General features: G+C 39.7%; 1 protein-coding gene across 19 annotated transcripts in view; it reads left to right on the top strand.

Moving 5' to 3' along the window:
• The first annotated feature begins 3,051 nt into the window (after nt 1-3,051).
• The window catches only part of ABI3BP (ABI family member 3 binding protein), a 147,912-nt gene continuing 140,009 nt past the window's right edge, over nt 3,052-10,954 (top strand). For all 19 annotated transcript variants that reach the window (XM_032184821.1, XM_032184839.1, XM_032184831.1 and 16 more), the window contains exon 1: nt 3,052-3,220. In XM_032184821.1, the coding sequence (XP_032040712.1) occupies nt 3,142-3,220 (79 nt within the window). In that variant the 5' untranslated portion in view covers nt 3,052-3,141. The remainder of the gene's footprint in view (nt 3,221-10,954) is intronic.

Genomic DNA, 10,954 nt, shown 5'->3' with positions numbered 1-10,954 from the left:
AGTGTACCGCCAGCCTTCGCTCCTAGAGAACTCAGGATGGTATTATTGTGCCTTACAGAGGGAAGAGAGAATTTTGTTTTTTAAGGTTGTTTTACACACTCTCCCTGTTTTAGATTAGAAAAGTGGAGAGTTGAGTCACCATGGCTTTGGCTTGTCAAAATAATCAGGACCGATAGGTGAAACGGAACTGAGCCCAAATCTCAACAAAAGAATATTTGTATTTGGAAACAAAATGTAAAATCCCAACCCCCTGCCCCCCTCCTCTTTCTTTTCCTTTCCCTACTCTTGTTTTTACTGTACTTGCTGGTCTGGGAGCTATTAAAATAGAACTAGAAAAGCTCTGTTCTGCTCCCAGACTAGCTGTGATACCATCCTGTTGGAATCTGTGTTTCTGAGATCTACCCCAGAGAGACTCAGTGAAAGTTGAGGTAAGCAAGTGAACTTCTCAGTACTTGACTTGCTACTTAAGCATTAATTTGGCACTGAAGAGGGGGAGTCATTAGGGGACCTATGCATTTGCCTTTTCCATTACTTTTCCTGAACAAATTTGATCTGTTTGAGACTTCTTACAACTGCCCTTACTTCATTTTTCTTGCATTTTATGCTAAGGTATAATAACACAAAGCTGTCACCGACTGAACCTTCTGTTTAATCCCCTCCTTTTGATGTGACTGTAGGAGTCAAACAATGGGTAATACAATTCCAGGTTTACATGGATGAGACAAACCTGAGGAACTTCTGGGTTAGATAATTTCTGATGTGAAGCATGAAGTACAATTTTAATTTCTGTGAACTGAAACCAGATGCTGCCTCTGTTTAAATGGAGGTTATGGAGCAGCCCTCCAACAAGAGGAGAAATTGGATACCTGAACAGAACTATGAAAGCATCCAGTGGTGCAGGGTAGTGCTTCAAGTCCCAGGAACTTCTTCACTTCCTATGGTTGTTCTTTGACTGTGGTAGTCAGCGTTCAGTGAACTGCAGAGAGATTTAAGAGGAAAGCACGAGTAGGTATGTTTTTTTCCAGTTGTTTTGTGCAACAGAGGTTTCCTAGGAAAGGTCAGTCCTGTAAGAAAGAAGTAGACAAAACCCCTGATCCCATGGATGATGCATATGCAGGGAGCACAATGGGAAAGTGTAAGAGAAATTGTATTACTCATTTTGGACTCTCAGGATAAAATTAAATGACATTAATTTTACCATTGCATCAGCTTATCAACCTATAATTGCATCTGATGAAATGTATGCTTTGAAGTTTGGGCTGGCCAGAGCTGTTATCTACAGGACTGGTCAGAGGGAAAGGGACCTGGAGTCTGCCAGGCTTTTAAGGGGAAGTTTAAATGTCTGTATGGCACACAAAACAAAGAAGAACTGTTTGGATAACGCATAGAAGGAAGAGGAAAGGTGGAACTGGCAACAGAGAAGCGAGAGGTTATGAAAGCAGGAGTAGGACTATATTTATTTCAGTGAGAGGGAATACAATCTACTTGTTAGGTAGCCAAATAACTGGTATATTTCACTGAGACTTTCCTGAATAGGAAATGACCTTTGTATACTTTGTTGAAAGGTGTTCTGTGAACTGGAAAAGGAGAATGAGTTGCCCATAAGGCGGTCCACTAGAATCCACATTAGAGTGATACAAAGACAGCAGTGTGTGACCAAGAATTAATTTTCCCATTACTTCTCTTAAGAGACTACTCCATCAAATGATTCATTTCTTATTTTTAATTTTGAAGAGGGAAAAACAGCATGTGTTTCATGGAGTATTTTTCAAAATAGTATTTCGTCCAAAAAAAAAAAAAAAAAAGGGAAAAAAATGGCATATTTGTTTTGTGTATCCAGCTTTCTGTCATTCGCAACTCCTTGACTATCAGGTGTGGTCAGTGTTTTGGGACATTCCGATCCATCTCCATGGCCTTTTCAACATCTTTCCATCATCCAAATTGTAGCTGTTGTGTTTATCTGTTCTTAGTGTTCCTATAGAACAACCCGCTTTCAGGGTCCGAATCTTCCCAAAGATCCTCGAGTTAATTGAGTCTGGAGATTTTGGTAGGGGTCTGCCTGTTTGCTTACATCTCAGTATTCCCACATTGGAATTAATAAATCAGGAAAAGGTTTTCTTCTGGCGTTGGTGGGGAGGGCAAATGACAGGGGACCAGAGAAGGAGATTGCCATTTAGTTTAATAGATTTCATCTCTTTAGGGATATTTTCCCATATTTAGAGACTAAATTCTTCCTTATCCAATTGTAACCTTTTTCTTTTGCTCCACCCTTTCCTTTCCACCCTTTCAATTGTGAGCAGGACACATTTTGTGCTTAGTTGGCTCATTGTGGAGTGAAGCAGATTTTAGTGCAATTAACTAATGGAATTTCTTTTTCATTTACAATTAGGCAGTTGGTGAGAGGGTGGAGCCCCTGGAAGGAGATATGTTGCCTTTTTGTTTTCATTGAGCATTGTGCCCATTGGTTCACCAGACATGTACAAAGAGGAAAATCTAAAACTCTAAACCTGACAAAAACAAATGTGAAAAAATGGCATTTAGTTTTGAAAACACAAATCTTTTACTGCATAAATACGTATTTTGCCTATTTATAATCTTGTTTTAAATGCAACTAGGACTTATTTTATGTGAAAGGAAACCACATCTAGCCCAAATAAATCTTGAGCAAAATCTAAAATCTTGAGATTGCAGAACTGTTGAGTTCAGCATAGCAAGCAGTCTTCTGAGTGCTGGGAATTTTAATTTTGTATGTGAAGTCCAGATTTCTTGGATAAAACAGTGAAAATACCTCTTGGATCAGTTTGCAGTTAATAGAGGTTTTGATATGCCTGGTTTTACTTGCATGAAATTGAAGTGATCAGACATGAATCTGCTATCCTGTGAGGTGGAAGGACGTTGGAACAAAACCCAGAAGCTTATTGTGGGGGGAGCCTGATAATCTTTTTATTTTTTTAATGCTAATTCTCCTTTTCCAGTGGGAGTGAATGATGTCATCCTGTCTCCTCCCACTGTGTAAACTACGCTTGTGTCAAAGTGTTGCTGCCTCTTGTCACAGAGAGAACAGTTCCCTTAAATGCAGCTGCAGCACTTTTGTGTGATACCTGTCAGAGCCATTCACAGGGCGAGCTTGGGTTTCTAACCATGATGGCAAGATTGGTCTTTCTCCTTTTCTGTGGATATATTGCAGTAAACCTGGGAAATGCTCAGAAATTGCCAAGAGGCAAGTAGCTATGACAACTTTCTGGGGTTTTGTTTGTTTTTCTTCTGTTGTGGGGTTTTTTCTTGGTTTGTTTTTCATGCTTGTTTTTTGCCATGGAAATTTGCTTTCAACATGATAGGCAAGATAAAGATGATCGAAAAGATAAAAGAAGATCAGCCAACAGGGCAAGGTCCAGGTACCAGAGAATAACTTTAAAGCTCTTGAATTAAAGAATCACAAATGTTTCCACTGTGTCTTGTGACTCCAGTGAGAAGTACTGTGAAACAACATAACTCTATGTAATGATTTTATCATGATTTGGACAGTGCTGTGCAGGTCTGTGGTGCAGGATCTTGAAGAAAATGTGACTTAAAAAAGCACTCTCTGTTGCTGGCAGATGATTTCAGTTCTGTCTTGAAATAACTTCTATGCTTTCCATTTATATCCATCGTTAGCATTTGAATAGGAATTGTCTTTTATAGGTCAGGTTGCATGCATTTTGAGGGAGAAAAGTATGGTTTATTAAAAGCAATTACTTTTTAACCTGTTCTTTCCACAAGAAGAGAATCCCCCCAGACCTGTGTGAATATTGAACTATTCATTTCTCCTGGAGTTTGGAAATAGTTCTTTAGCATTGATAGGGATCTTTTATCTTCCTTGTTAACGTGCCATTGGCATTTTAGGAGTATTTTATTGCTGCAGGAAGAACACTCCTAGCATGAAATGAAAATAATATTTCTGTATCTAGATTGTAAACCACTTTGCAGTACCTTGGCATTAAAACAGCACTTTCACAACTGTTTCTGTACTGCACGTATTGCTCTTGCTTTGTAGAAGTGCTTGCCTGAGTCCAGTGTGCTTTGTAATGGATTTCACATCTGCAATCTGCTGCAACCAGTAACGCTTAGAAAGGAAGCTGTGATGTAGTTTCTTGTGACAATGTGGATAAAGAAATCAGGACTTTGAGGGCTTCCTATGAGTTTCATAGGTGGGGAACCTAAAAATATTTTGGGGAGGAGAGGTGATTTTCATGCTCCACCTCTTTGCTCCCCCACCCCCACCCTGAAGCTTCTTTAATAGATTTTTTTTTCCTGATGTTCTTTTGAAAGTGTCTTCCTATTTATTTATTTTAAGCTCATCTTCTGAAGTCAATGTGGAATTTTCTGCATGCTGCTAATGTAGTTTGTGAGCAATTGCTGCACAGTTGTTGTTCAAGTTGAATAGACCACAAGACAGTTTTATCAAAAAAGCCATCTATAAGTAAACTATTCTAGCAGTTTTCATAGCAGAGGATTATACTGAACAGAGAAAAACCTTGTGTGTGTGGCCTTTTTTAAAGGAAAAATATTCTCTAGTACTGCTCTTTTTAAATGATTTATCTCAACTTTCTGCTCACTACCAGAGAGTGATGGCTGTACCTTTATTGTGAGTGTGAAGTTCAAAGCTACTGATCTACTGTAGTCAGTGGGAGATGAACTCTGGGATGCTTTTTCTCCTGTCCTAAAATCTCATTGCAGAAGTGAAGTTGCCAAAAGCATAAAGCTGCAGGGGAAAACTTGATTTCCTGTCAATTAAACTATATTTTTAAGATTCTCCCATTGCATTGTTGAAACATCAGTCTGATTCAATTCTTTGCAGCTGCCTCTCAGGTTGTTATTTACATTGGACTGCACTAAAAGAAAAAAGCTATATTAGTACCTACCCGTTGTCTGTCTGGAAACATTCAAAGAACAGTCTTTTAGTACAGCATTCTCCTGTTTGTCAGGGAGCACAGAATGTTTTTCTAAACAAATAATATATTTTGACCTTTAGGTACTTTTAAAATGAGTGATAGTATTCTGTTAAGAGGACTAGTCTGCCCTGCTAAGCAAGCTTAAATTACACTGAGCTCTTCTACTCTCTTCAAGTCACAAACTGCTGAGCTAAGGCTCCAGATTCCCTGCTGCTCTATCTATAGAGACCAGTGGAATCAGTTTCATAACTTGAGGGAGAATGATCTAGCCAAATTTGCTTTCTAGTGATGAACGTGTTCATATGAACAGGTTCTCAATGTAAGCCTTTTCTCCTTATTACTTTGGAATCCTTGTGCTCAGGTCTTCTCTCCAGGAGCTGAAACACCCTGATCTCTGGTCTCATGGACTGAGATTTCCTTGCAGTGATACAAGGTGGAAGGAACATCTTGCTTCATGCAGCTGCAAAGGAACAGGACCAGTAAACCATTCAGATACCAGTGACTTCCGGATCTACTGGACAGATTGTGTGCAAATACACTCTTCAGGAGGCTGGAACACACATGGCTCGCTTTACCAGTGTGTATATATTTTGGCTTTCCCCTCCACAAGTGTGTGACTAGAATGGTAGAGAAAGTGTAGTTGTTCTCAAATGTTCTTTATCAATGAATTTTTTCATTAACTATTCTGACTTCAAAAAAAAGTTAAGGCAGTGTTGTAGGCATAGTATGGGAACACTATATACCTTAGTCAGAATCAGGGAAGTATCAGTTTCATTTTCTCATGGAAACTTTATGCCGTTCCTATGTATATCCTTCATTGCAATAGGTTTGCCAATATAGAAGAAAAGCCTCTACTTATATCTGGTCCTATTACAGTGCCTGTGTACAGGTGAACACCATTTTTTACATTTTACAGATGTAAGTGAAGTCAATTTAATTGCAAAGGGAAGTTTAGTGGTTATTTCATTTTGCTGTGAAGGGGTCTTCTTTTATCAAGTATTGGAGCCACTGTCCCTTCAGCGATGTCCAGCTTCTAGAGTTTTGTGTTTTGTCAGAAAGAAGAGGGACTCAGGCATTTTGACTTGATGTTCTGTCTTCCATTATGCCAGTATGCCATGCCATCCAACGTATAAAGCTTCAGTTCAACAATGTCATACATGAAATGTTTTAATGATGGAAATGCTTCATAGGAGGAAACAGTGGTGGTGCATAGGTGTAGGAGTTACAATTTGTCATACTTCCTCTAATCTTTATGATTCCATTGAACAGAAATGTTCCATCCTTGATGAAGGCATGGTATTTCTAGACAGGAATTGAGTACAGAGAAAAAGTCTTGTCTTTAGAGGATGAATTAGTAAGCAGAGCATCCTGAATCTGAGAGGAAGATGAAAAATCAATGTCACAGAATCACAAAGGAACAAGTTACGGTACATAATTCACAAGACTGTACTGCTTTGTAAACTGTTTCACTGGCATCTTTCCAGCTGGACCTGATACAGATGCTGTTGAAGGCAACAGTTGTGGACCAAGTTCTCAGTGCTTGGTAAAACAACATTGCATCATTTTGATTTTGCCAGTTGACTTTCCAGTTACAACATAGATGTGCATAGAAATGCACTTTTTCACAATAATCTCTCTTTCAGATAGGTTTTGTATATCTTCATGTGCTGTTTTCCTTTGTTAAAGCTGAAAAGAATTTGAGGCCATTTCCTTATTATAAACTTCAAACTTTATACATTTTCAAAAAAGAAGAGTGATTTTTTTTGTTTTGTTTTGTTTTGTATTTATTTTATTGCCATGTTTCTGGCCTCTGTGGTTTGCCAACTGTTTGCATTAGTCACTAGGTAGACTGGAATTCAGGCCATCCTTGTTGGACTTTCCAGGAGTCAGGTCTGTCCTGTTCTGCTTTCCAGGAAACACTCAGGAAACCTGAATTCACCTTCCTCCTTGTTGCTGCCTTTTTAGGAGAAAAAGAATACAGACTTGATGTTCCTTGTGGGACTGTGAAAAAGCCTGACTTACAGACTGATATAGGGAAAAACCAGATCCAAAACTGTCTTGTTTCTGCAGTTGTCAGCTGTGGGGATAAGTGAGGAAAAATAATAGTTTCACTCTATCTAACTTTTTTGTTTGGTAAGTATACAGGAATGTTAGCTGGTGGTTATCTGCAATATTTTCTAAGGTTTGCTTTTATGGTAATTATAACTGACATCCGCTTGAGAGTGAACACTGTATTTACAGTGTCCTTCTGAACTTACCATTGACATTTGTGAAAGGAATGGGGAAATTTTATTCATTGCTAAATTTGTTGGCTGTGCTACGTTATGTAATACTTCTTCCTAACCAGAGGTTAAATGAGGCATGTGTTTTCACTTACTGGTGTCAAGCAGTTAAAACAATGTTGAGTTATTAAAATGTATCCTAGTCACTATACTGAAACAGCCAAGTTAATCATTACGCTTTTTTGTCCCCTGGTCCCCAGCTTAACAGCACCCCTCTGGTAGCTGTAGGCTAGAAAAACAGAGATTGTAACACAGAAAAACATCTCCTGAAATTTGCTTGTTTGAGCAGATAATGAAGCTGTTGTATCAACATATCTCAAAAGGAGTGAAATGACATGTGGTTTGTGTGTTTCTTTGTCCATAGTTTACAAAACATCTTTTGGGGGACTATTTTTCAAAATATACAGTCCTTTAACCTTTAAAAAACATATTTATTAACGAGAACCAGAACTACTGAACATTTTTTTTTTAATGTCTGTAAAGATAAATCCAAAATATTGTGATCTTTAGGTGCTTTTAAAATGAGTGGTAGTATTCTATTAAGAGCTCTAGTCTGCCCTGCTAAGCAAGCTTAAATTGCACTGAGCTCTTTTGCTTTCTTCGAGTCACAAACTGCTGAGCTGAGGCTCCAGAGTCCCTGCTGCTCTATCTATAGAGACCAGTGGAATCAATTTCATACCCTGAGGGGGAAAGATCTAGCCAGATTCGCTTTCTAGTGATGAACGTGCTCATGTGAGCAGGTTTGTGTGAAATACTTCTCCTACATTGAATGGCTCATCGTGACAGTGAAGTCCTATGAGAAGTCCCAAAGGGATTCTTTATGTGCTGTAACTGAGTGGTTAGGGATTTCAGTCAGTAAATATATCATGGCAAATTTGGCTCCTCCTTTGCTGAAAATGAAAACAACCCATAAGAATCCTGGCATTTTAGCAGACCATTTAATCAGTTACCTTATCAGACAGACCAGTTGTGTCCCAGGATCGCATGACAATATATCAAAACCTTGTACTGAGTGGCAGGCGTCCAAGTTCAAAGATAATCTGTAATTCCAGATTTCCATTTCTATACTGGAGCAAGCAGTGGTGTGACAGTGATGCATGCGGGTGGATTCTGCCAGGATTAAATTCCAGAACATGTGAATGTCTCTAAAATGATCTCAGGGCTGGGTAATCTGTCTAATCCTCCACCTCTTCACTTGAATTTTCGCATTCCCAAGTATCTCTTTCTAAATATTAATTTTCAGTGTATTTTTTACATACTAATCGGTATCATCTAGCCATTCCAGCAAGTCAAGCTACCTAACTCACTTGAGGGAGGGCTGTAAGTGAAATCCTACTGCTGCTGTTTGGCCAGAGCTCCTGTCTGTGGAGGCAGCAGGGGTGTTTGTCAGGCTGCATGCCCGGTGGTGCTGTGAATGGTCAGTGGGTCTGCTGCTTCTCTGGAGGGTCTGGGCTTCCCAGGTGTGTGCTGCACATTGCATGTGCAAACAGAAGGCTGGCTGCTCCAGGGGCAGAAAACAGCTAGCAGTAACCTGCTGAAGTCGGAACTGTTCATGCAGCTCCTAGTGGATTTCTTTTCCTTGGGGAAATTCAAGTGCAGACTTGACTAGTGGTGAGCTGAACACGTCTGTGGGTGCGGAATGCTCTCAGCAGCTGCTTTCTGCAGGAGGTGGCCGGGGACTTGCTCGCTGGCATGGGCTGAGCAGCTGTGTCACGTTAAGATGCATGTGCAGAGGGACAGGTACGGATGTTGTGGAAAGGCAGCAGCCTGAAGTGGGTTGCCATTAGGAAAAGAGTACAGTCTGTAGTGAAAGGCCTTCGTTCAAATGCTCTTGGTTTGAACCTAGGTTTTCTGCAATATAGGCCCACATGTACGTTATGTGGCATTGCTTTATGAAATTGTTATTTGTCTTACTTTGCTTTGAGGATCATGTTCTTAAAAATGACTACTGGCATGAATCACACCTTTGTGTAGGAAGGGATGGGGCCAACTTGCCTGGCACTGCTCTCCCTCAAAAGGTACTGATTGTTTGTCTTCACAGCTTGGCCAAATCAACCCTTGGCCTCCCCACTCAAGCAAGCCAGCATGAGATGTGTCAAGGTGAAGAAAAAGCAGGCCAAGTTTTGAACCATCAAGTGAATTTCAGCCATTGATGAAGTAGTAATTGCATTTTGGCCACCAGAAGTAAAGGTTTTTGCACTCATTGCCTAACCAAAGGCATGTAATCAAAACTTGCTTAGAATAATGAATAAAACATGGATAATACTTGGGCAGTAGCTATTGCAGATGCTAGCTATGCTAAAGGCAGGGAGGTAAGGCATGCATTTTTATTGGAGCGAGCTAGTCTGCCAACCCAGAGGGGAGCATTGGCTGCAGGGGGCTGCTGCACAGAGCTTGGCAGAGAAAATTTAACCTCTGTTTTGTAAATTGCTTCAGAGTTGCTGCTGAAATCCTTCACTGTAATGATTGAATGTTATCCAGATCATTTTCTGGAAGAAAAATAAATGGGGCAAGTGAATCAATTGTTTTTTCTTGACCTTGAACAAATGTGTCAAGGCAGCAGGGTACCACATGACGAAATCTGCTTGAATGAAACCCAACATAAAGAAATATCTACATGTACAGGTGGGATTTATTTATTTATTTGTGTTGTGCTAACACTATAATTTTCCTGACCCTACCTAATAAGGGATTGTAATTCAGTGCTATCATTCAAGCTGGGGAGTCAATGGCAAAATGGATTCTCAAAGTGGGAAGGAAATTGTAGAGTTATTTCTGCATTTTTGTTTTGCAGAAAGGTTTTGCATTATTCTTCAGATCTGCTTAGGAAAAGCATAACTCAGTAAAGCAGTAAGAGTTTGTGATAGTTTTTTTTCCTATCAGCAGCAGTTGTGACATTGGTTTATGAATCTATAAATGGCTGCAGAGTGCTTGATATGAGTTTACATAATTAATACTTTGGAAACCCAGCCAATTTTAGAGGACTGGCAGCGTGTGTGGGATAACATCAGTTTTGAACTTACATAGGGAAAATCTTTTTTCCTTTTGTCAGCTCCTTGCCTCTGCTTTTTATTTATTATTCACATTAATTTTTCTTTCTATGATGTAAAAGTCTGGAAACATTTTAGAACACACAAAGTTGTGCTTGGTTCAAAAACACAAATACGTAAAACTGAAATGTCCCAGGAGGTTGTTTTCTGACTTTGAAACGATTCCCTCATTACCACAGTTCAAGCCTATACATGAGCAAGAAAAATGCAGCCAAAAAAATGCAAGACTTCAGGCCTTATCACTTATCAGTTCTCTTTTTCAATCTCACTGTGTCTGCACAACATGCACAAGCATATGCTGAAAATAAAGGATTGGGTGCAATGGTCTGAAAGACAGTAGGAATTTGAGCTGTGGGATGCCACTGATAGGAAGAAAACCATATTGTCTGACCTGGATGTTTTGGCCGGGTTCCATTACTGCTGGCTCACACGAACACTGAGGTGGGTGGATTAAGTGGCACTGCACAGTTCTTTATTTATAGCACAGTGTATGCTTGTGCATGTTGTGGGGTTAGAGAAATGGCTTCATGCAGGTTTGGGAACCAGCAATTCCTTTAGGCTGTCTTCGGTAAATAGGAGGATATCGCACGTTCTGCTGGAATCAGTAGGTCTCCTTCCTTGGTCATAAAGCTTATTAACAGGCACTTGCTGTTGTGAACTTGGCCATGAAATAGCTCCTCACTGGTAGCAT

The sequence above is a fragment of the Aythya fuligula genome, chromosome 1 (genome assembly GCF_009819795.1).
Source record: "Aythya fuligula isolate bAytFul2 chromosome 1, bAytFul2.pri, whole genome shotgun sequence".
NCBI classification, from domain to species: Eukaryota; Metazoa; Chordata; class Aves; order Anseriformes; family Anatidae; genus Aythya; species Aythya fuligula.
The sequence above is the reverse complement of the archived record's forward strand: the minus strand, read 5'-3'. Positions and strand labels throughout refer to the sequence as shown.